Source organism: Nannospalax galili, unplaced genomic scaffold (genome assembly GCF_000622305.1).
Source record: "Nannospalax galili isolate Female #2095 unplaced genomic scaffold, S.galili_v1.0 scaffold818, whole genome shotgun sequence".
Taxonomy (NCBI): domain Eukaryota; kingdom Metazoa; phylum Chordata; class Mammalia; order Rodentia; family Spalacidae; genus Nannospalax; species Nannospalax galili.
In genome coordinates, this window is record NW_008341874.1 from 855652 (window position 1) to 880695 (window position 25044).

Below are 25044 nucleotides of genomic sequence, written 5' to 3' on the forward strand. Positions count from 1 at the left end.
CACACACACACACATCATTAACATATACACAATAATAACGATGCTAATAATAAATAGGCTGGTGAAATGACTCAGTGGTAAAGGTGCTTGCTGAGGAAGGCTGGCAACCTGAGTTCAATCCCTGGAACCCAGGGATCCATGTAAAGGTGGAAGGAGAGAACTGACTCCACAAAGTTGCCCTCTCATCTCCACATGTGTGCTGTGGCGTGCACATCCCCCATCACACACACAATAATAGATAAAATTTAAAAACAAAGGTAAAATCACAGGAATAGCACAAATTTCCCTAGTTCCCTGACATGGGGATCATAATGTAGCCCTCCTCTGCAGTAACTCCAGTTCCAGGGGATCCGATGCTCTCTTCTGTCAACATGGCCTCACTGTACAACATAGGTGCACTTACACACATGCAGGAATAACATTCATACACATAAAATAAAAATAAAATAAATGAAAAAAGTGTTACTTGTACTTTTACTCTCCTTGGATTGGTCTTTGAGACATACTAAGCAAGTTTCTTGAGAATTTTTTTTTTTTTGGTCTTTTTGAGACAGGATCTCCCTGTAGCCCCAGCTGTCTTGGAACTCACTATGTAGACCAGGCTGGCCTCACAGAGATCCACCTGCCTCTGCCTCCCGAGTGCTGGGATTAAAGGCGTGCGCCACCACACCTGGCAAGAATATTTTTAAAAAATATTTTATTTATTTATTTTATTATTTTATGTGTATGAGTGTATTTCCTGCTTGTGTGTAAGTGCATCGGTATCGTGCAACACCCTTGGAGCTGAGAGGAGGATGTCAGATTCCCCTGGAACTGGAGTTATAGACAGATGTTAACCAGTGCTCTTAACTGCTGAGCCATCTCTCTAGCCCCTCTTGAGAACATTTTGCTCATTATCTATCAGAGGCCACCAATCCTGTAAGATTAGGCTTTCTTCTTTTAGGCTAATGGCTTTGAGCTTTGAGAGACTCCTACTAATAAGGATTCTAAGCAATTACTCGCAGCACTTTCATGGTGTGGCTGACTGGAAAGGGGGTGGGTGGACAGAGGGGAGAGGGGTGAGCAGGGTCCTGGAAGGGAAATGGGCTGGAACCAACCTTCCTATGGCACCACCTTTTGTCCTGGGCTTAAATTTTCTTTGTACTCTTGGTTTTCTTTAAACTGAAGGATTGTCCTGAAGTTTTGAGGGAGAAGAAATGAGACCCTGACGTGTCCTTGAGCTGTGGAGGTGCTAAAAGATAGTCCTGGGCTGTTTTCTCTGCTTGGAGTCTTTTCATCATGGTTTTCTCTGTGTGTGTGTGTGTGTGTGTGTGTGTGTGTGTGTGTGTGCTGTATATATGGTTTTGTGTGTGCATCTGTATGGTGTATGTATGGATTCATGTGTGTGTATGTGTATGTGTTGTGTGGGTGTTTATGTGAGTGTGCATGTGTCTATGTGTGTATATGCACGTGGAGGCCAGAGGTTGATGCCAGGTGCCTTCCTTGATCGCTTTCCACAATCTTTTTTTTTCTTTTGAGACAGGGTCTCCCTGTAGCTTCAGCTGGCTTGGAACTTCCAATGTAGACTAGGCTAGCCTCCATCTCACAGAGATCTGCCTCTGCCTTCCAAGTGCTGGGGTTAAAGGCATGTACCACCATGCCCAGCTTCCACAATTATTTTTTGAGATAGGGTCTCTCACTGAACCTGGAGCTCATTGTTTAGGCTAGGCTTTAAGCCCCTGAGAGCTGTCTCTGCTCCCCCTTTTCCCAGTTTTGTGGTTATAGACTATTGCTGCTGGCTTTTATGTGGGAACTCATGCTTGTATGGCAAGCACTTCACCCACCGAGCCATCTCCCCAGGCCCCTTTACTATAACTTTCTTTTTAAAAATGTAATGTTTGTAACCAGGTTGGGCACCAGAGCAAGACTCTCTCTCTCTCTCTCTCTCTCTCTCTCTCTCTCTCTCTCTCGTCTTCACTGTGTCCATGTCTGTTGAGTGTATGGTGCTGTGGTTAGGTACCCAGAGTGCAAAGATGATGATGACAGCATCCCAGTCTGTAAATCCAAAAAGCTGGGCTTATATGGCCGTACGACTTCTGTGCTGTAGACTTCTCTCCTTCCATTTGGAGAAGGTGAGGAGGACATTCTAGGCAGGGGAGCACCAGGAACAAAGGCTTGGGGTCTACTAATGCAGGGCGTGTTCAGGAAGTGCTGAGCCGCACAGCAGGGTGATGGGGTAGCAAGGCCCAGCTTAGGAGGTAAGGAGCCACTGAAGATCTTTACATAAAGGAAGACATGAGTTAACTTTTGTTTTGCTCATCATAACATAATAATAGCAATTAGAGTGGCCAATAGAGACCACAATTTTTGTGCTAGGCATTAGCTAAAAGGCTTTAACATGACTCATCTCATTTAATCCACCTTAAAGACAAGGCTAGGAGAGTTCACAAAGCCCATTCATCCAGCAGAAGGGTTGAGACAAGCCAGCTGTCCAAACAGAAAGCCTATGTGTTCCTTAGTCTCACTAAACCTCGTCGGTGTTCTCATCTCTGATATTAACCTCATAGGATTTTTTTTTTTTTTTTAATACATGTAAAACACTTGTCATGGTGCCTATGGAACACTATAACAACTCAATAGGGCTTAGTCATTTTGATTTTTGCTGCTATTTTCCATTTTAGGGTGTCCCCTGGCGTGCCAGGTGCTGGGTAGTACCAGTCAAACTGCATGGTTGGCACTAGTAAATGAGGCTCATAAAACCACCCCCATCGGAACAGGGTGCTGAAGAGGGTGTGCTTTCAACATCTGCTTGTGCCCTCCCTGGTTGCTGTGGTTACCACTCTGGGCACCTGGTTCTTTTCCTGTTCCTGGCACTTCACCAGCTCAGGTCGGGGTGAACCTGGTGCTGTTCTGCAGAGGTTTTTCTGGGGTCACCCATTTCTTCCCTCCCTGGCTTTAGTTTTGCTGCAGCTGAGTGGGGAGGTGGGGATGTGTGGATCCCACACACGTCACAGTGAAGGATGAACTGAGACCAGAAATTTGCTGGAGGTCTTCAGGGAAGGAAATGTGGGGGCTTGGAAGGGTCCCAGCCATGGGAGTGGAGTGAGGACAGCTTTAAGGAATGTTTTGGAATTAGAACTGATAAGATGTGACAATTTAACGCCAGAAGGAGAAGTAAAGAATAAATGATTTTTCTAGCTTGATAGACTAGGAACTCTTTGCTGGGTGGAATGCATCCATTTCTATCACATCAGATTCTACTTCTTTTTAATTAGCGTCCCAGTTTTAAAACCTTGTTTTGTTTTGTGACAAAGCCTTACTCTGTAGCTCAGGCTGGCCTAGAACTCATTGTGTAGTCTATGCTAGACCTTGACAAGGGACAGAAGGATGGTCAGTATGGTTTTGGTTTCATGTATGGGGCTGGAGGGATGGCTCAGTGGTTAAGAGCATTGGTTCAGCTCTTGCAGAGGACCTGGGTTCAATTCCCAGTACCCACATGGCAGCCAACAACCACCTGTAACTCCAGTTCCAGGAGCTCCTACACCTTCTTCTGACCTCTGTGGGCACTGCACAACACGGGTACACTTACATTTATGCAAGACAATACACTCATACACATAAAATAAAAATAAATAGAATATTAAAAAATGGTTTTGGCTTCATGTAACAGCAAACCTGTCTAGTGGGGAGTCAGATAAGAGGGGTTCTTTCTTACAGTCTGGATATCCAGCTGCAAATATCTGTATCATCACAGAGATCCCCTCAGCTTTCCTTCAGCTTTGAGCATCACATTGTCATGTGAGAGTCTGAAACAGCAGGCAGCATGGGAGATGCTATGATTTCCATGTTCTTTTTGGAGGGGTACTCATGATGGTGGTGGACAGGTTATCCCCAGACCCAGCTAATTTCCTCCTGTATCCCAGTGGTAGGGAAGGATACGTATGTGAGTTTAGATCAGGTGCTGTGCCTGTCCCTCGGAAGTCAAAGAATCAATTCCTGTCCTTAACTAAAAAGGATTCTGACATCCTAGAAGCTTTGGAATAAGCTTCACAGGGAAGTTTTCCTTGGGCTAACTGATACAGGGAGGTCAGGTGGGATGGGTTGTGAGGAGCAGCCTCAGGACCTGATGCTTAGCAGCATATCTTTGGTTCTTGAGAGGACAGCTCTCATAGAGTTGCTGGGATTTTTGCTGATTTGCGGGGGGGCTTAGAAATTATTGGGAGTTCAGGAGATGAAGGTAGATTGTCAGGAAATTGGCTGTTAAAGGTAGGAGGAGAGGTGAGATGATCACCGTTTGCAGGGGATAGATGCGGGATGTCTTTTCAGTTTGGGGTTGATTTGGAGAAAAGAGCCAGCAAGAGAGAGGATGTTTTGCTTTTGTTGTTATTTGCCTATATGAATAAAAACACATATTCCTGTGTGCGCATGTGCACATTTATGTGTGGGTGCAAGTGCATGTGTGTGTACATGCATGTGGAGGCCAGATGTCAACCTTGGGTGTCATTCCTCAAGAGCTTGATTTTTTGAGACAGGGTCTTTCACCGGCCTGGAGTTCATGGATTAGGCTGACTGGCTGGTGAATCCTAGAGATCTGCTGTCTGCCTCCCTAGTGCTGGGACCATGTGTGTTCTGAAGGTTGGACTCAGGTCCTTGTGCTTGCATCCAAACACTTTACCCACTGAGGTTTTGGATCAAGATGGGGTAGTTGATCTTCATGCTTTGAAAGAGACCAGGGACGAGATCAGCTGCAGAGCTGGTGACCGTCACTGGAACGAGCCGGAAGACTTTTCTGAGACGACTCAGATGATTTGAGAACGGCAGGACACGATGGAAGGATAGTGAAACATGAAGATGCCCAACTGGGCTAGAGATTCCTTTCTCTTTCCTGTGAAAAAGGGCTACATTCTCCTTGACTTTTTCTTCATCTTCGTTTTAACATTCTAACATAACAGACTCTTTAAAATCCCCTTTGTGTGGCTGAGTGCTCGGAAGCTTAAGGACAAATCTATCCTTGGATTTTCTTGTGCAGATGGATGGAGCTGCCAAGTAGAAAGCCATGGGTGTGGCTATTATGGGATGCAATCCAGAGGGTCTAAGTCACTAAAACTGTGTAAAGCTTCTAAGTCTAGAGGATTGGATGGGCAGAAGGCTAGAGAGGGAGGAATTCCAGAGTTGGTTAGATAGGACTTGGGGTACAGAGATAGGTCTAATGCTCACAAGCTGGGATTCATTAACACCCTCCAGGGCTGGGACTTTATCTACAGAGTGTTGAGTAGCGGTAGCCCATCCCCTTCCTCCCTTGCCACAGTTACAATGTGTGCTGGCTCCTCACAGAGAATTCATGGAATGCCTCTTGCCCCCTCTATGAGCACTCCCTGGGGGGAGCCTCATGGCTTAGTGTGCCTAGCATAGGATGGTGATTTTCGTCACCATTACCCCTGGTCCTTTCCTCCTGGCATCTGTCCCCCTTTGTTTTGGAGAATAATGGCGTGGGGCCCAGCTAGTAGGACTCGGAGCCAAATCTTTTTCTTCTGTTTATCCACATGGTAGCTATGGACGCAGCAAAAAGCAAACAGAAGTTTGACTAGATATACGAGCTCAATATTCCACAACATTTAAAGCTGATGTCTACCTATGTAGGAGGCAGAAAACGTAACGCTGTTAAAATGAATAATGGCTTCAGCAGGGAAAAAAAGGTGCTTTCTTTTTTTTTTTTTTTGGTCTTTTTGAGACAGGGTCTCTCTGTAGTCCCAGCTGTCCTGGAATTCACTATGTAGACCAGGCTGGCCTCAAACTCACAAAGATCTGCCTGCCTCTGCCTCCCAAGTGCTGGGATTAAAGGCATGCGCCACCATGCCCAGCCCAAAAACGTGCATTTTTAATAGCTTTTTTAAAAAATTGAATTTTTGCATCCAGACAGCTGGTCAGTTACTAATATGAACTCACAGCAATGGTGACAGCGTGCACAAGACCCATGTCACCTTAAGTCAGACAAAAATCCCAGCATAGATGTGGGCAAGTGGATAAGAAATCCCAATCCTACCTGAAAAAGTGCATTTAAAAATATTTTATGTATATGAGTGTATTGCCTACATGTATGTAAATGCACATGTGCCATGCAATGCCCGCAGAGAAGAGGGCATTGGATCCCCTGGAACTGGAGTTAAAGATGGTTGTTAGCCACCATGTGGGTACTGGGAACTGAAACTTGGGTCCTCTATGAGAGCAGCCAGTGCTCTTAACCGCTGAGCCATCTCTCTACTCTCCCAAGTATATATTTTAAAGAAAAAGTTCTAAGCAGGAATGTTCAGATGCTACCCTACTCTAATTAATATTAGCCCGTGTCTTCTCAGCAGTTACTCCGGGTCTCCTGGGTGTGAGTTCAGAAGGGACATCTCCTAGGCCACCCTCTGCATCTGGCATATAGGGTAGCACTTAGAACTAAGGAGGGCTCTGTGTGTGCATATGGTTTTGTCGGAAGGGTTGATGTTAAGGATAAGAGAGGCATGGGATCCCTTGTGACCTAACAAACTGTTTCAATTTGTTGTGTTTGACTCTGGCTTGGGCTACCTGGATTCTGCTTCATCATCATAGGACTTTATTAATTATTATTATTAATATTAATAGAATATCTTCTTTTTATTCTTTGACAATTTCATACATGAAAATTACGTACCTTGAGCTTATCCACTCTAACGCCTCTCTCCTATGGCTCCCAGACACCCCCCAACACATTCCCTCCTCCTTTTATGTCCTCTTCCCCTCTTTTTTGTAACCCACTAAGTCCAATTAATGCTGCCTGTTGGGATGTTGACTTATGTTGTTGGCTTGATCTTATGTAGGTCTTACCATATCTGCAGAATTCATGAGTACGAGGGCCACCATGTCCATAAGACAGCATTTCATAGGCTCCTTTCCATCTCTGGCTCTGCATTCTTTCTGTCCTTCCTTTCACAATGCTTCCTGAGCCTTGGGTAGGTGGGAAGGTTGGTATAGATGCCTCATTTATGGCTGAGCACTCAACAATCACTTATTCTCAGCACTTTGACCAGTCATGAGTCTCTGCATTGACTGATGACCACTGCAGACAGAAGGTTCTCTGGTTAAGGTTGAGGGCAGCACTAATTTGTGTATAAATACAAATATTTAGAAGGCAGTTTGACATGTTCATACAGCAAGACAACAATATTAGGCTCTCTACTAGGGCCTATGACCTTCTGAGGATGGGCTTTTAACTAGGTTTACAGTCCCAGGCACGATGACATTGGGACTCTAAACTGGAGTGTTTAGGACCGTGCTTGTACCACTGTCCAGGCAGAATCAGTTAGTCAGTGACCAAACATGGAGTATCCTGAACTTGTCCATGTTGTCTTCCAATGAAAAAGAAGCACTAGATGTGTTTCTGCCATCAAGGAATCAGAACCTAGCTAGGGAAAGGAAAGGTGCACTGTGGAAATAAATGGAGAACATTTAAGGCTTCCAGGGCCAGCCCTTCTCCCCTGTGCGGACATCCTGGAGTGCAAGAAGTGCTGGGTGGGGTACACTGACAGCCAGCCGGGCTCAGCCTCTTGGCAAGCAAGGCAGAGAGAAAGGAGAATCTGGTATTCATTGTGTGGTTGTTTCTAATTTCCTTCTGCTTTCAAGATCCTCTTCTAAGGGAGAACAATGCCTGAGTACTGGGGCTTGGCTTCCTTGGCACCTGGCCAGCCGCGGGGAAGGCCAGGTACCAGCAAGCATACAAGGGATAGCACTTGCAGCACAGATGGTGTCTGACATCCTTTGAGAATCACTGGGGGACAGTGGGGTGGGGGACTGGTTTAAGTCCCAGCTGATGGAACAAGTCCCCACCCCTATCTCATGTATAAATGTTATTTTAAATTTCCCTAAACCACGAGGGCTCCAATGACTCAGGTGGCTGGAGGAGGCCACAGAGCCACCAGACTCCCTGCAGGGCTTAGATCTGGAGCCAAGAGTCCCCCATGCCTCAGGAAGCAGGGGGAGAGTGGTGGCTCCTGAGAATATCTCCCTGGTGGGCTCAGCTCAAGGACCAGTATCTGGGAAGATTCTAAGCTGAGCCTGACATTTCTACAGGCAGGGTCTTTTAGGCCAGCTAGGGGCAGAAGGCCCAGGGCTGTGTCCAAGGAATGGGGTGGGGTTTCCTCTTTCCTTGCTGTCTTCATATTTGGCCTCTATTTGTAGATTTTAGAGCATTTATCAGCCTTTCTGGGTTCACTTTTCATCACCAGATAAAAGAATGGTTGCAAAAGTGATGGACCCACGTGTATGAAGGGACGAGGAGGGCTAGAGTGGTGTGGGATTGTGATTTTCGGTCTGTATGGTTTTATCTGAAAGGTGTTATGATGAGGCAGGTGGAAAGACAAGGGGTGAGGAGTGATGCAGCCCTGAGAGGGCTGTGACAGGGACATCTTCAAGATGTGACAGTATTTGGTGAGGAGTGACACAGCCCTGAGAGGGCTGTGACAGGGACATCTTCAAGATGTGACAATGTTTGGGTGTGGTGGCTCATGCCTGTAATCAGTCCCAGTTCTGAGGAGGCTGAGGCAGGAGGATAACTCATGAATTCAAGGCCAGCCTAGGTTACACAGTGAGTTCCAGAGGAGGCTAGGGTATATATAGAGTGAGACAGTATCTCAAAAATAAAATAAGTAAATAAATAAAGGATGTGACAAGGCAAGCAGGACTTCCCATGCTGAAGTCACTCAAGTGTGGTCCTTATGATTTCCACTAGAATTTGTTTCATATTTTTTCTGATGTTTATTATTTTTATGACTATTTGTTTAATATTTTTCCTTATAAAGATTTATTGGGGCTGGAGAGATGGCTCAGCAGTTAAGAACACTGGCTGTTCTTGCAAAGGACCCGGGTTCAATTCCCAGCACCCACATGGTGGCTAACAATCATCTTTAACTCTAGTTCCAAGGGATCTGACACCCTCTTGGCATTGAATGCACAGGTATATTTCTATTCGTGCAGGTAAAAGACACATATACATAAATAAAAATAAATAAAATATTTAAAATGAGTTGAAATAGTGCCATATGTTGAAGTGATTATATATGATGACAAGGCAAGCAGGACTTCCCATGCTGAAGTCACTCAAGTGTGGTCCTTATGATTTCCACTAGAATTTGTTTCATATTTTTTCTGATGTTTATTATTTTTATGACTATTTGTTTAATATTTTTCCTTATAAAGATTTATTGGGGCTGGAGAGATGGCTCAGCAGTTAAGAACACTGGCTGTTCTTGCAAAGGACCCGGGTTCAATTCCCAGCACCCACATGGTGGCTAACGACAGTCCATAATTGCAGTTCCAGGGGACCCGATGCCTTCTTGCCTTTACAGGCATCATGACACAGGTGCACTTACTTACATGTAGGCAAAACACGCGTACACTTAAAACAAATTAATTAAAAAGGGGCACTGACAACACAGTGGACAGTAACATGGATGATAGAGTATATGGCTCCAGTCGGGGGGTGGCTATGGGATGGTGCCATTTGGGATGCAGGTATAAAGATGAATGAGATTGTTTGGGGTGTTCTGTATGAAATACACAAAAAATCAATTAAAATAAAATAAAAATGAAAAAAATTAAAATATTTATTCACTTAAAGTGTTTTGTTATATTTTGTTTATTTTTATGTATATGAGTGTTTTGCCTGCATATATGTATGTGTGCCACATTTGGTGCTGGGAACCAAACCCAGGTCCTCTGCAAGAGCAGCAAATGCCCTTTTTGTTTGTTTTATTTTATTTTTAGACAGGGTCTCCCTGTAGTTGCCACTGGAATTCATTATATAGACCAAGCTGGCCTCCGATCTCATACAGATCTGCCCATCTCTGCCTAGGGAGTGCTGGGATTAAAGGTATGTGCCACCATGCCTGGCTCAGCCAGTGCTCTTAACTGCTGAGCCATCTCTCCAGCCTCCTATTTAATCTTTTTTTTTTTTTTTTTGGTCTTTTTGAGACAGGGTCTCCCTGTAGCCCCAGCTGTCCTGGAACTCACTATGTAGACCAGGTTGGCCTTGAACTCAGAGATCTGCCTGCCCCTGTCTCCCGAGTACTGGGATTAAAAGTGGGCACCACCACGCCTGGCTTATTTAATCTTTAAAAAAAATTTATTTTATTTATTTATGTGTGTGTGTGTGTGTGTGTGTGTGTGTCTGTGTGTGTGTGAATGTGTCTGTGTGGGTGCCCACAGAGTCCAGAAGAGGGTGCTGGATTTGTTGGAACTGGTATTTGTGTGCTACCTGTTGTGAGTGCTGGGATTTGAACTCTGGTCTCTGTGATTGAGCAGTAAGAGCTCTTAACCACTGAGCCATCTCTCCAGCCCCTTATTTAAATTGTTTTACACTTATTTATCGTTATGTGTCTGTACATGAGTGTGTGTGTGTGTGTGTGTGTGTGTGTACGGCACTTGTGTGGCAGTCAGAGGAAAACTTGTGGGAGTCGGTTCTCTTTTCTCATCTTTACGTGGATTCTGAGGATTAAACTCAGGTTGTCAGACTTGGTGGCCAGCACTTTTACCTGCTGAGCCATCTCACCACTTTCTCTCCTCTCTCTCTCTCTCTCTTTTTCAGTTTTATGATGGGGTCTTGGTATAGCTCCCAGGCTGACTTTGAACTTGTGATCTTCCTTCTTTAACCTCCCAAATGCTGAGATTACAGATATGCATTGCCATGCCAGATTAATTTTAAAAACCTTAAATTTAGTTAAAAAGAATTCAGCTGGGGATGTAGCTCAGTTGGTAGAGTGCTTACCTAGCACACATGAAGGCGTTGATGGAGAAAGGGCCAGGGCAGACACTGTCCCCAGACTCCTTCCCATGCTCTGCAGAGCTCTCATTCTTTATTGTCTTCAGTGAGATGGGTGTGGCCAGGTGGCATGACCATCCTTTCCCTCATGATTACAGGACTGAACTGAGATGTGATCACGGTGTGAGTCATTAAGAGATACCCCTGATGTAATCAGTGGTCCGTCTTTTCTCTGTTGACTAGAGGCTCAGGCATGGCTCCCAGGCATGGACATTGGCACGTATGGGCTGTGGGGTTTATCAGATCTATGTCTCACTCTGGTTTCTAGAATGGAAGAAAGGCTTGGAGGGAGAAAGGAGCTCTGGGAAGCAATTCCAGGTTCCCAGTGGGACTGGAAATCCTGCTGCAGGCCCTGGAATTTTGACTTCCTGTTTGGCCTGGCACTTGTTCATTTTGAGCTCTGACACATCCTCTCCCTCCCCATCTCAGGATGTTTCCTCATCGGTAAAATGAGGGGGTTGCATTAGATCCTATCTCAGGCCCCTTTACTTTGAAAAAGTGATGATTCTGCCTCCCACCCACCCCCTCACTTTCCCCCCAGGCCTCTTGATTGACAGTGAGAAAAGGAGGAAGAAGGAGAAGAGAGATGTGTTCTACAGTCTTTACGACAATGCCCCAATGCCCCATCTAGTCCAATGTGTCAATAGTACAGAGGTTGAGAAACCCTGTTTTAGGGAAGGAGAGAAAAAAGAAGGAAAAGATTTAAAAGGCAAGTGCATAAATGCTCCACAAATAACATAAGGTTAGATAAATGACAGTGTCAGAGGAAGACATGAAAGAGGGAGAAAACAGAATGCATGGTAGGAGGTTTGTAAAGGAGAGACCAGAAAAAGCTTCTGGGATGGGATGGATGTATTGGCAGAGCGGTCCCAGCTAGGGTGAGTTAAGTTTAAGCTGCTGGCTTTAGCATGAACCAGCACTGTGGGGTGCTACAACTTGGATGTGGAATGCCCCTGAAAGGTCCACGTTAAAGGCTTGTCACCAGGGTGCTATTGGGAGGTAATGGAAATTTTAGGAGGCGGAGCCTGGTAGTAGGGCCTAAGACCATTAGGGGGCACCCCTCAAAAGGGATCGTGGGACCTCAACCTTTTCCTCTCTGCTTCCTGGCTACAAGGTGAGCAGTTTGCTTCAGGGAGGGACTCTAGATAGACTGACTAGATCCCAGTAGATGAACTTGCACTGAAGAACATCTGGGGTCACTAAATTTACATGATAGGCCTTAACCCAAATGATAGAATGTATGAACTCCAGTGGGGTGGCTATGGGAGGGTGCCAAAGGGAAAGGGGGTATAAAGATGATTTTCTGTATGAAATACACAAAAATTCAATAAAAATAAAAAAAAATAGGTACTTTAGTATTCCATACCACCTGACTCCATCAGAGACCTAGAGCAATGGGTTGGCCAGATCTCAGACTGGACTCTCCAAATTATGGCTCCAAATAAATGTTGCTAAGTTAGTTATCTCAATGATTTCATTATAGTAACAGAAAGCTGACCAATACAAAGTGATTAGTGGCATTTTTCTTCTTTTCTGATTCACAGAGGACAAGCCATGCCCTATATGGGACCTTTCCTATGGATTCAACAATGATGCCTGTTGATGCCACATGGCAATCTTAGGATCACAGATGAGGTGATCCAAACACTGAGGCTGTCATTTGCTTGTGAGCTCTATCATGAGAGTCAGTCACAGTTTCTCTTGGTTTTCATTGAAATAACAAATCAGTCATGATTTCTAGTGAAAGTCGTTCTACAGAGGAAGATTAAGAGCAATAAGCAGGGTATTGGAGAGATGGCTTGGCAGTTAAAGGAACTGGCTGCTCTTGGGTTCAGTTCTTAGCACCCACATGGTAGCTAACAACCATCTGCAACTCCAGTTCCAGGGGATCCAATGGCCTCTTCTGGATTCTGGAGACATTATATGCATGTGGTATAGGCAAAACTCTCGTACACATAAAATACAAATAATTTTTTAAAAGGAGAGAGAGAGTGAGAGCGAGAGCGAGTGAGAGCGAGAGAGTGAGAGAGCTATGAATTTTATCATATGCCTGTCATCCCAGATACTCAGGAGGCTGAGATGGGAGAACTGAGACTTGGAAGCCAGCCTGGGAAACTTAATGAGAGCCTGTCTAAAAAGACCTGGGGATGTAGCTTAGTGGTAGTGTTTGCATACCATGTGCAAGGCCCTGGATTTCACCTCCAGTGCCCAGTGGATTCTTTTTCTGTCTCTATTTCTCTCTTTCCTTTGTGCTGGGAATTGAACTAAGCTACATTCCTAACCCTTCAAAGTGATTCTTATTTGAAAAGATTTTATTTTTAATTTTAATTATTTATATATTTGTGTGTGTGTGTGTGTGTGTGTGTGTGTGTATGTCTATGTGAATGTATGCAATGTGTGTGGATGCCTGCAGAGGTCAGGAGAGGGCACTGGATTAGCTGGAGCTGGAGTTATAGGAAGTTGTAAGCCACCTATTTTTGGTTCTAGGAACCAAACTCAGATCCTCTGGAAGGGTAAGAAGCATTTTTACCCTCTGAGCCATCTCTCTAGCCTAGAAAGTGATTTCTTTCTTTTAAAAAAGATATTTTAGGGCTGGGCATGGTGGTGCACGCCTTTAATCCCAGTACTTGGGAGGCAGAGGCAGGCAGATCTTTGTGAGTCTGAGGCCAGCCTGGTCTACATAGTGAGTTCCAGGACAGCTGGGGCTACAAGGAGACCCTGTCTCAAAAAAAGACAATAAATAAATAAATAAATAAATAAATAAATAAATAAATAGTTATAATCAGATACATAGAGATTAAAGACACATGTGCAAACGTGTTAGTAGCATTAAAAACATAGGAAACAGCATTATCTTAAAATGAAATGGAGATCATTTAAAAAGGATAAAAACTCATTCAATTTTATGTCTTACAGGGTTTATACTGAGTTCAATATTGTATAACTGTATTAATTCAACTGTGAACCTAAAAATTTACAGCCACCTTTGAAAGAGATGTATCCTTGCTCTGGAATGTGTTACTGAATATGTTAAAACTGTAATGAAATGCTTCTTCTACAAAAAAAAAATTGAATGTAAAAAAAAATATTTTATTATTTTATGTGTATGAGTGTTTTGCCTACATGTATGTAAGTGACCATGTCTGTGCAGTGTCCACAGAGGCCAGAAGAAGGTGTTAGATTCCCTGGAATTAGAGTTACCGGCAGTTGCTAGCCTCCATGTGGGTGCTGGGAATCAAACCTGGGTCCTCTGGAAGAACAGTAAGTGTTCTTAGGTGCTGAGCCACCTCTCCAGCCCTGGAAAGTGATTTCTTAATGGCCAAGGCTAGCGGTGGTCACTCTCTTCCTGGTTCCTCACCTTCATCTGCTATTTGGATGCTCTTGAGAACACATTGTCCTCTTCTGCTCTTGTGTTCGAACGGGGCACCAAAAGGACACACAAGGCTTTCTGCAGCTTCCGTTCCTCCCTTGGCTTCATGGAAACCACAAAAAGAGGCGTGTCCAGACCCAAACAGAACCAACAACAGAAATTTCTGAAATTTTCTCCTAAGCATAAATTCGTTTGGAGGTTGTACTGAGGTGGAAGGTGGCTTTCCAGCCTGGTGGAAAAGGAGCAGCACAGAGAGATACAAGTAGTGTTTGCAATACAAATTCTCTGTTGTTTTACAGGGCTGTAGCAGTGGCCAGGAAGAAAGTTACGCCCTCGGAAGGTTGTTTTTGTGACTGTTCTTTGGAGCATTGTTCTAAAAATGGGAAATGACATCTTGCCATGCCAAAGGAAACAAACACCTGCAGTTAAAGGGATGCCTTCCCTGAGGTGGCTTTTCAAAGCATCCGGGACCACTTCTCCGAATGGAGGCCTCCGCAGAAGCTTAACTGGGCAAGGGAGTGGGGTGTGGGCTTATGTTTGCAATGAGGGTGAGCTTTGGCAGCTATGGGTGGGTGTAGACGACAAGCTTCGTATCCACCCAATAAATATTTATCAAGTATCATCTATTCTATGTCCACTTTGGTGGTTTTTGTTTTTTTTGGGGGGGTGGGGGGGTGGGGGGTACAGGGTCTTGAAATGTAACCCAAGCTGGCTTCAAATTTCTAATCCTCCTGTCTCAGCCTAGAAGGTGCTGGAATGCACCAGCATGTTTTGCTAGCTCTAGTGGGTTTTGTTCTGTTTCCTTCACTGACTTACTAAAATTCCTTTGATTTCAGAGTTAGCACATGACTGTGGGTCCACATGACCCAGGAGCCAGGGGATCCTCGGCGCATTCCCCTCTGTTGTTTCCTCTTTCTTTTCTTCCTCATCCCTTAATCTTCTTGCTATAGTTTGAAACAATGGAACTATCTTGACCATGTCAATCAATATGTTGCTCTAAACACAGGGATTTCCAAAGTGTCCTGTCACTGGGGTGCAGTCTGAAATTCTTGTTCTCTGGTGGCAGACATTCAAAGATCATTTCTGGATTATCTGGTTAATCTTTAACATTTATCCACACTGATATAATTGCAAAATAATCAGGCCTTGAAATTTATCTGGCATGAAATGAATATATTTCAGACAGATTTGTGGTTTAACATGAATCTGGTTTTGTAATCTGATTTCATCTTCATTTAGAAACAAGAAGGCGGGGACCACGGGGCTGATGAATTTCAAGCTTTTTGGAATGTTGGTTAGAATTGAATGTCCATGCTGTGAATGAATTCCTCAGGTGGGTGGGCCTGAGCATAATGGTTTGAGTATGGGGTCATCTTTGGGGGCCTGGTCTTCTTTTTGGGATCACTTAGTTACTAATGTGGTTCTGCTGGGAGCAGAGAGATGGAATAAAAAAGAATCCTGTAATGTAATTTATTCTCTTAATTTTCACATTGATTGCAACTTTTCCACTAGAGGCTCAAAGTAGGATCTTGTTAATATGATCAAGGGAATGATACAGATTCTCAATGGAGTGCTTTGTTTCCCTTCTTTGTAGCTGGATTTTCTATTTTATTCTATAGTGAGTGGCAAGATAACAAAAATGTAAAGATTATGCCTCCCTGGGCCTCATGGTCTAGAGAGGGCAGCAGATACGAAGTGGGCCTGGTGAGCTAGACAGAGATCGGAGAATCTCAGTGGCAGAAGAAATTCTGGATCCTCAGGGCAAGAGGCACAGGGTATGTATGACTTTGTTTTTTTTTTTTTTTTTTTTTTTTTTTTTTTTTTTGAGACAGGGTCACTTGTATCTCAGGTTGGGCTGGCATTTGCTATGTAAGACAAGATGGCCCTGAATTTCTGATCATCCTGCCTCCACCTCCCAAGCGCTGGAATTGCAGGGGTGCATCATGGTTTTGTGCATGTTAGGCAAGCACTTTACCAACTGACCTGCATCCCAGCCCCGTGAGAGCTGACTCTTGAAGGAATCTTTAGGTAGTCAGGTTTAGGAAATCAAAATACAGGATTCTTAGCTGAATGTGAATTTTCAATAAGCCATGTATCATTTTTTAGTATAGCTATGTCCCAAGTATTGTATGGGTTATGAAGGATGGGGACTGGTTTTTCAGGAGACACTGGGAAGGGCAAATGACCCAGAACCACTTATGTAAAGGTTTGGAGGTATGAACAGTGTGGATTTTGTTTCTGGCTTTAGATATTAACATGTAGGCTTCATTGCAACCTGGAGGTTGCCAAAGGCATGTTTGGGGAGCCCCAGCAGAGCAGGAAGCAGGGTTGTCCGTGAGAGTCCTCCTGTTCCAGGTGAGGAGTCTGTGCTTCCTCCTACAGGAGACTGGGAGCAGGGGAGGACTTTAAGGATCCTCCTGTATCTACCTCCTAACACTGGGATTACAGGTATGTGTCCACACCTGACTTCTTATGCGAGTACTGGGGATCTGAACGCAGGTCCTCATGCTGGTACAGCAAGAACTTTACCCACGGAGCCATTCCCCAGCCTGTTTGTTTGCTTTTTTGAGGTAGGGTTTCATTCTCTAGCCTAGCTAGTCTCAAAATCATTGCAGTCCTCCTGCCTCTGTCTCCCAAGAACTGCGGTTATAGGTGTGAGCCAAGATGCCTGGCTCTCTACACCTTGATCTTTAGCTCAGTGAGATCCATTTGGACTTTTTGCCTTCTAAACTATAAGATAATACACCTGGGTTTTATTTTTATTTTTTAAATTTTTATCTGTTTTGGGTCTTTTTGAGACAGGGTCTCCCTGTAGCCCCAGCTGCCCTGGAACTCACTATGTAGACTAGGCTGGCCTAGAACTCACAGAGATCAGCCTGCCTCTGCCTCTCGAGTGCTGGGATTAAAGGCAGGTGCCACCACACACAGCTATTTTTTAAATTTTTTTAAAAAAAATTATTTTATGTGTATGAGTGTTATCCCTGCATGTGTGTAAGTGCACCTGTATGGTACAATGCCTGAGGATGACAGAAGAAGATGTTGGATCCCCTGGAACTGGAGTTACCGATGGTTGTTAGCCACCATGTAGATGCTGGGATTCAAATCCAGGTCTTCTGCAAGAACAGTCAGTGCTCTTAACCGCTGTACCATCTCTCCAGCCCTGGGTTTTATTTTTTGAGGCCAGTAAGTTTGTGGTAATTCATAGAGAAACCATAGGGAGCGAATTGCCAGGCTACTTGCAGTAGTCCAGGTGACACATTGTGACATCCCAATGTTGGCAATGGGGCAGAGGAAAGGGAATGAATTCTAGGTGATTGAGATGGATTCAGAGACGGACACCAGAGACCAGAGGGTCAGGAGATGCCAGTACTTCATGGTACTGCTCCGCTACCCCGAAGCCTGCTCCTCACCCCTATTTCTTTCAGGGAGCCCCTGATCATGTTTCTGCCCTGTCCTATAGATGACGGAGTACCTACCTCTGTGACAGGAGCCTGAGGGGGAATCCCAGAGGAAGCTCTGGTGGCCTGCCTTGTGGTGGAACAGGGTGGCTGTGTGCACAAGGCTCACATATTTTATAGAAGTCTTAACCAGCACGATGGGCTGGATATTCGTTTACCCAACAGGGAAACAAACCTAAGTTCCCAACCCTGGTTTATCAATTCCGAAGCTGGCAACCATGTTTGTTTAACTAAAACTGTTTTCGAACTTCTTCTTCTTCTTCTTCTTTTTTTTTTTTTGCATACACCATAATTTTATAATTTTAGTCTGCTCATGGAAATATGTTGGGTGGCTAGCTACTCATGATTCATTCTTACATTATTCACACGAGCCTGTTGATATTTTCGGAAAGTGCTTGAGAGGAGTATCCCCTAATTACAGGCTTCAGAATGCATTGTTTGTGTGGCCCTATCATCATCAATCAAAATTTCTTTTATCATCTATCTGAAACCGTTTGGAGCCACAATCACCTGGTAGTGAATTACTACCCACAGCTGGCTTGGTATTCACAAACAGCATGCGAGGTGTCAGCTGTAAACTGGACAGCGTTTTAGCCACACCATCTTGATAAAGTCGAGGGCTGGTTTTGCTTCTTCTTCCTGCCTTGTGAGTCACTGATAGATTTTTCTGCCAGGCTAACCCTGACTGTGTCACATGTCAAACAGCAACTTCCCTGATGATCAATGAATCGATGTTATAACTGACACACAAGAGGACAAGCCCTGAGAGTTTGCAATTTCCATTCGGCTGTAGTGATCTTCAAGTCAAATTCCTTTGGTTACATAGTGTGGAAGTGGCACAATTTTCAGATTTTATTTTTTGCTCAGATTCAAAGTTTTCTTCACATTGCCACCAAGAAATGTGACTTTTCCCTGGGCTCCTCAATTCCTCCTGAATGAGAGCTAAAATATATTTATTTATTTATTGAGACAAGGTTTTGCTCTGTAGCCCTGGCTAGCCTGAAACTCATTATATAGACAAGACTGGTCTTGAACTTGTAGTGATCCTCGTATCTCTGCCTCCCAAGTGCTGGGATTATAGGTGTTAACCTTTTATTTTTATATTTTGGTTTGGATACATTTTCTTTTTGAGACCGGGTCTCCCTGTAGCCCCAGCTGGCCTGGAACTCGATATGTAGACCAGGCTGGCCTCGAACTCATAGAAATCCACCTGTCTCTGCCTCCCAGGTGCTGGGATAAAGGCATGCGCCACCACACCCAGCTTGGTTCAGATACATTTTAAATTTTGTCTACACACAGTTTGTCCTTAAGTCTTTTCAAATGTAGGAAGTATATATTCACACCTCTCTCCTCTGTTTTAGAGTTCAGCATATTCGTAGTGAAAATGACTGATTAAATAAATACGTATTTATATATTACAAGTGTAGACTTTTCCTTCTCTTCATTCTTTTTTAATTAAAAAAATTTATTTACTATTTTTATTTTATGTGTATGCGTGTATTGCCTGCATGTAGATAAGTGCACCCATGTCATGCAATACCTGTGGAGGTCAGAAGAGGCTGCCGGATCCCCTGGGACTGGAGTTACTGACAGTTGTTAGCTGTGATGTGGGTGCTGGGATTCGAACCAGGGTCTTCTGCAAGAACAACCAGTGTTCTTAACCACTGAGCCATCTCTCCAGCCCCTCTTTTTAAAATTTTTTAATTATTTTAAAATATTTCATTTATTATTTTTATTTTACGAGCATAATGCCTGCACCCATGTTCTGCAATGCCCGCAGAGGTCAGAAGAAGGCATCAGATTCCCCTGGAATTAGAGTTATGGATAGTTGTTAGCTGCCATGTGGGTGCTGGGAATCGAACCCGGATTCTCTGCAAGAGCAACTAGTGCTCTTAACTGTTAAGTCAGCTCTCCAGCTCCCACTCCTTTTTTTTTTGAAACAGGGTCTCACTATGTAGCCCTGGCTGGCCTGGAAACTTGCTATGTAGATCAGATTGACCTTGAATTCACAGAGATCTACCTGCCTCTGCCTTCTAAGTGCCAGATTAAAGATACTGGGCCTTTCTTCACTCTTGAAATATAAAAACCATTTTCAGCTTGGGGCCCATTACAACAACAAGCCAAACAGGCCTTGGCTGGAGCCTGGTCTTCCGGGTGCAGTTTATGGATCAATGTTTTACCATATTTGTTTAGCCAGTGAGATAAATACAACAGACAGAAAAAGCAAATCCAGAGGATGTTCCTAATTTCCTCCTATTTCATGAGCATCACACAGATAACATGCTCTTTCTGTGTGTGCAGTTTATTTTTGCATTCTGCTTCTGCATGTGCGCGTGTGTACGCATGTGCATATACGTATACATCAGAGGTCAGTCTCAGGTGTAATGTTTTGAGATAGGGTCTCTAACTGGGACCTGAGGCTTGCTGCATGCCCATCTTTTTACAAAAGTGCTGGGCTGGAACTGAGGTCCTCTTGTTTGCATGGCAAATACTACTGACCAACTTATCTTCCCCTCCTTGCAGTTGGCGTTTTAAGAACTTAAGGTACTGTACGCTGTCTGTGTTAATGTAGCTCACATCTTGAGGATCACCAAAGCCCCCTTAAGGCAGAAACCCACTGCAACATAAGTGTACTTCCCTTTATCCCCGGTTATCTGCCTTGTATTTGTCCAAGGTAAATATTTCCCCAACAGTAAACAGGTCATTAAAATTTTGAAACTTTTATGGCCCTGGATCCTTATCCACTGGAACAATACTCACCTAGGTGGATGGTCGGAGGAGGCAAAGGTATGTGCCTACACAATGACCTGGATGGCCAAGAATCTCCGGTCTTGGTGTGAGGAAGTGGGTGAACCCCCACCAGAGCCCCACCTGCCGCCAAGAATCTCTTTCAGATTTGCCCATCCTCCTGACCTGCCCTGGAATTTTTACAACCCCAGTCCCGCCTTTTTTCATGGCAGACAAGGAAGGACCGGGTGTGGTGGTTTTATACTGTGTGTGCACAAATGTGTGTTTTAGGAGTAGGCGGACTTTTCTCATCACCAGCTCTTAGTTTACAGGCCCTAGAGATTCCTGCGTTGGAGATTCGTCTGCTTGTAGGGAGGGGTTGGACCTGCATCATGAGCTGTGTGGGGAATAAAACAGATACCCTGTCACCGCCTGCCAATGAGTAAACAATCGATAAAGGTTGTTAGGTTGTAGTTTTTTGCTATAGGACTTTAAAAACCGGGTAGGCAGAGATCAAAGGTCAGCGCCAGCAATTCTTGCTCCTCTGTCTTCGGGGCTATCTCAGATTCTAGATTCTGTCAGGTTGGTCTTTGGGGTCCTCGCGGTGGGATTATTGCTAATCCCAAAGGGGTTGACCGGTCACTGGCAGGGTCCAAACTGAGCCACAACGCCGTTTGTGTGACTGCACCTGTTTTATTTTCAGAAGTCGGATTAAAAAAAAAAAAATCGCCCCCAAATCAAAACTTAAAAGTCGCCAGACCCAAGAGCGCTGCTAAAGGGATGTCTCACCATCCGCTCCACTTGAAGCCAAGCCCGCGAGGTTAGAGCCCCAGAATGAGCCGGGGTATGGGACAGAGTGGCCGACACCGCCCTCTCGTGGCCAGAGCGCGTGAGGCAGGTGTGGCTTGCACCCTGCCCAAGAGATTTCTTGGAACTGGATGGACAGCCCGGCTGGTGCTCTCCTCCACGGTCCGCTTCTTTTGTGCAGTCCTTTCTATTTTTATTTCCCCTCTGCACTTCCCCCTTCTCTCTCCTCTCCCTACTTAAAATATTTTATTATTTTATGTGTATGAGTGTTATGCCTGCATATGGGTAGGTGCACTTGTGTCTTGTAAATGCTCGTAGAGGTCAGAAGAGGGCATCGGATCCCTGGGAACTGGGGTTACGGATGGTTGTTAGCAGGCCATGTGGGCGCTGGGAATCGAACCCGGGTCCTCTGCTCTTAACCACTGAGTCATCTCTCCAGCCCCCCTCCTTACTTTTATTCAGCTACTGTGGATGGTATAGCTCCGTTGGGGGGGGATGAAGGGTTCGGGGGAGGGTCTCACAAGTTCTAAACCATATTCTCAACATATTCTTAACAATCCTTTTTGAGTCGCAGATACGGAGTGGCCTGTACAGGGTCTTGAGGTGGGAAGGGGCTTGGCTCTTAAAAACTGAGGGCAGGGGAGAGGGGGGATGTGTGGTTTGAGCTGGAGGGAGGCAGAAGCTGGAAGGAGGGTGGGACACAGGCATGGGCCTTGTACTGAACTTTGAAGGATGTGGCAAGGGTGGACAGTGCTAAAGATTTGCACAGGACCAAAGTCCCTGTAGTGGGGCGGTGGACATAGCACTGCCGGGCAGGTAAGTCCAGCTGGGAGTCTGTGAGGGACCTCTAGGGTTATAACTGGTAGGAACTGTGGTGTGGCCTGTGGATATGGAGGGAATGAATGATTCCAGAGGTCCCCTCAGTTGATTGGACAGGGAAGAGCTAAGGGATGACCATCAGCCTCCTGGCTGGAACAGTGCAGCCCAGAGGATGGAGCTAGAATTCAGTGACATTTAGGACCAGATTTGGGGTGAGGGGACAGGATATCTCAGGGCAGGGGACTGAGGATAACTTAGGCAGACTGTTGGACAAGCTGGGTTAGAGCTGTTGAGTAGATGGTAGGATCTCACTGGAGGGGCTTTGAACTCTGCTGGTGGTAAGTGACAGAGACCTCGAAGAAGACCTTCTGAGTTCTCCCCTGGGCCACAGGGCAGGGCTCAGCTGCTCTCCCTTTGCTCTGGCTCACTTCACCCCAGTGAAGGCCAGCCTTCTCACTCCAACAGGTAGATGAAAAGGAGACCAAGGCAGGCAGGGAAGTGAGATGCTAGTAGTTTATTACGGAGAGGAAGGCAGGGTTGGTGGTGGTGAGAGAGGAGGTTGAGGAGGAGCGGGGCAGTGGGAAGGGCTTTAAAAGTTGAGTATCTTTGGCTTCAAAATCCAGTGAGCTTCAGATTCCTAAATCCTGCTTACACTGTAGACTTGTTAATATTTTGTCCTAGAATAAGGAAAGAAACAAAAGCCCAATGTAACAGTTAGCAAACATTAGAATTAGATGGAGTAGTGATATACAGACACTTAACAGAGATGGAAAGGTATTGTAAATTCTGAGAGGAACTAAGAGTGGAAGACCTTGGATGCTTTCCTCAAAGCCTTCATTAAAACAACTAGGCTGTGTGGGGAATAAAAGAGATACTGTGTCACCGCCTGCCAATGAGTAAAAAATTGATAAAGGTTGTTAGGTTGTAGTTTTTTTGCTACAGGACTTTAAAAACCAGGTAGGCAGGGCAAACACACACAGACAAACAAGAAGGTGGGGGAAATGACCAGGGTATCTGTTAGCCTTGTGACCCTCAAAATGGGAGGATACTTTAGGGGCTTGGGGAAGTCAGTTACTACCAGTATGAGTGAAGGATACTACATACTGCGAGCTTCAAGTTGTTTCCTTTAGTCTCTAGGGACAGTGTGTCCACCAGCTTCTTCAACTGCATTGCTGCATCTTGCAAGACTGGATCAGGGTTGAAAAACTGTAGGGCTTTGTTATAATTGGCGCTTGAGTCCATGAAGAGGGTCTCTAGGACTTTCAGAAATCCTGGGCAGACCTCTGCAGAAGCTAGAGGGCAGGAAAGAGAAAGCACATGATGTAGCCCCTTCTCCAAGCTGGCCAGCCCCTCGCTGGAGCAGCCAGGCTGGTCGGTGGGGGATAGCAGCCTTTCTACTGGTAGAGTAGAATTTAGGATCTGGTGGGGCTCCAAGCACTTGAAAAGTTGGCACCATGTGAGGACTCTCTAGGTTACAGCCAACTTTTCGTGGCTTTCTGGAGCCTTCTTTGGATTCTTGGGTTGGGCTGGGTTGTTCTCTCTGCTGGAGTTCTAGGCAGAGTGGATAATAGAAGCTGCTGGTCTGACATGTCTATGCAGTGTGGAGACTGGGAGGAGGCCATTGAGAGCTTTGCTTTCTCCAGACTTGCTTTGGGTACCTACTCTTAGGAGCACTATCCTTACCCTGTTTGCCTCTATCTTTTAACTGAGCCTCAGATCCCCTGGCCTTAAACTCTCTGCTTTTTGTGCAAATTTGGTTTCACTGCTCTGATTCAGGGTCCCATTTCAAGTGACTACTCCAGGTAGGTATGATGACCCATGACTGTAATCTCAGCACTGGGGAGGCTGAGGCAGGAGGATTGTCAAAATCAAGACGGTGGTCACTCCAAATTAAATCCTTTCCAAAAAGCTACCAAGCAGGTGACTTTATCTTCAGTGGTTTAGGCTCCCATCTGTAAAATGGGGACAATATTTCTACTTCATTGAAGGATAGTATGTAAAAGTGTTAAGGATAAACCAGGCATGGTGGTGCACACCTTTGATCTCTCAGCATTAGAGAGGCAGAGGCCATTGGAGCTTTGTGAGATCAAGACCAACCTGGTCTACATAGAAAGTTCCAGGCCAGCCCACCCCTTGACATGCTGTAGGCCTGTCTTGCTGGGCCACCCATCTCTATACTCAGAGCTGACATCTGATTAATTAAACATTTTACTCCAAAATGATGTCATTTCCCCTGAAAAAAACATGAAAGCACTCTATAAAATAGCTGTTCCTACTGTCTCTTGGTTGTCTAAATCCTCCAGGCCACAAAACTTGTATTCATGTGCAATGTGATCCTTTGCAAGTGCACCAGTTAGAGTGTGTTTATTAGAAAAATTAGCATTTTCAGAGGGGAGTGGGAGAAAGTGCTGTAGAGCGAAGACCAGCTTTCCCAACCCCATTCCCAAAGCACAGGACGCTTGCTGGGAGATGCATCCTTCTTCCCTCCATCCTCCCCTCTCTCCGTTCCTCCATAGCTCCCCCTCTCTATCCCTCCATCCCTCCCTTTCTCCTCAGTGACTGCAACAACTATTCAGAGACTCCTAATCCTTTTTCCAGAGGACAGAATGTTTAGAAAACGCCGCCCAGCGTTGGCAGTTACCCAAAGGGAAGATGATTCCTTCCTAGAATATTCCTGTCCTCTCAGAACGAGAGAGCTTGCCTTGGGTTTGAGGTCATGAGACCCTGTTTTTCCTTCCAGACTCTGACTCCAGAGTTGTATGGATCTCTTCAAACCTGGAGGCTGCACCAGGATCTCTTAGCATCTTGTGCAGGTCCCAGTTGAGGCTTTAAAGGGCTCCTTATTCCTATTCCATTTGCTATTAGGCAGATGTGCTGAACTATATTTGGGATCTGCTTCTCTCCCTATTTCCCTCCCTCCCTCCCTCCCTCCCCCTTCTTCCTATTTTTGTGGAACATTGGTGTTAATTTTTCTTTAAAATTCTAGTAGGCTTTGAAAATGAATCCATCTGATCCTGGGGTTTTCTTTGTTGGGAGGCTTCAATCTC

At 45.0% G+C, this 25044-nt stretch overlaps 2 protein-coding genes across 2 annotated transcripts in view; one reads left to right on the plus strand and one right to left on the minus strand.

Annotated features, from left to right (window-relative positions):
• Positions 1-14782, plus strand: part of Ahnak (AHNAK nucleoprotein) — a 110383-nt gene extending 95601 nt beyond the window's left edge. The window contains exon 6 of the mRNA XM_029565612.1: positions 14486-14782. Within this exon, the coding sequence (XP_029421472.1) occupies positions 14486-14493 (8 nt within the window). The 3' untranslated portion in view covers positions 14494-14782. The remainder of the gene's footprint in view (positions 1-14485) is intronic.
• Positions 14783-22526: 7744 nt separating this feature from the next.
• Positions 22527-25044, minus strand: part of Scgb1a1 (secretoglobin family 1A member 1) — a 3218-nt gene continuing 700 nt past the window's right edge. Inside the window, exons 2-3 of the mRNA XM_008837549.2 lie at positions 23102-23289; positions 22527-22674 (exon numbers count right to left, since the gene is read on the minus strand). Of these exons, the coding sequence (XP_008835771.1) occupies positions 22627-22674; positions 23102-23289 (236 nt within the window). The 3' untranslated portion in view covers positions 22527-22626. The remainder of the gene's footprint in view (positions 22675-23101; positions 23290-25044) is intronic.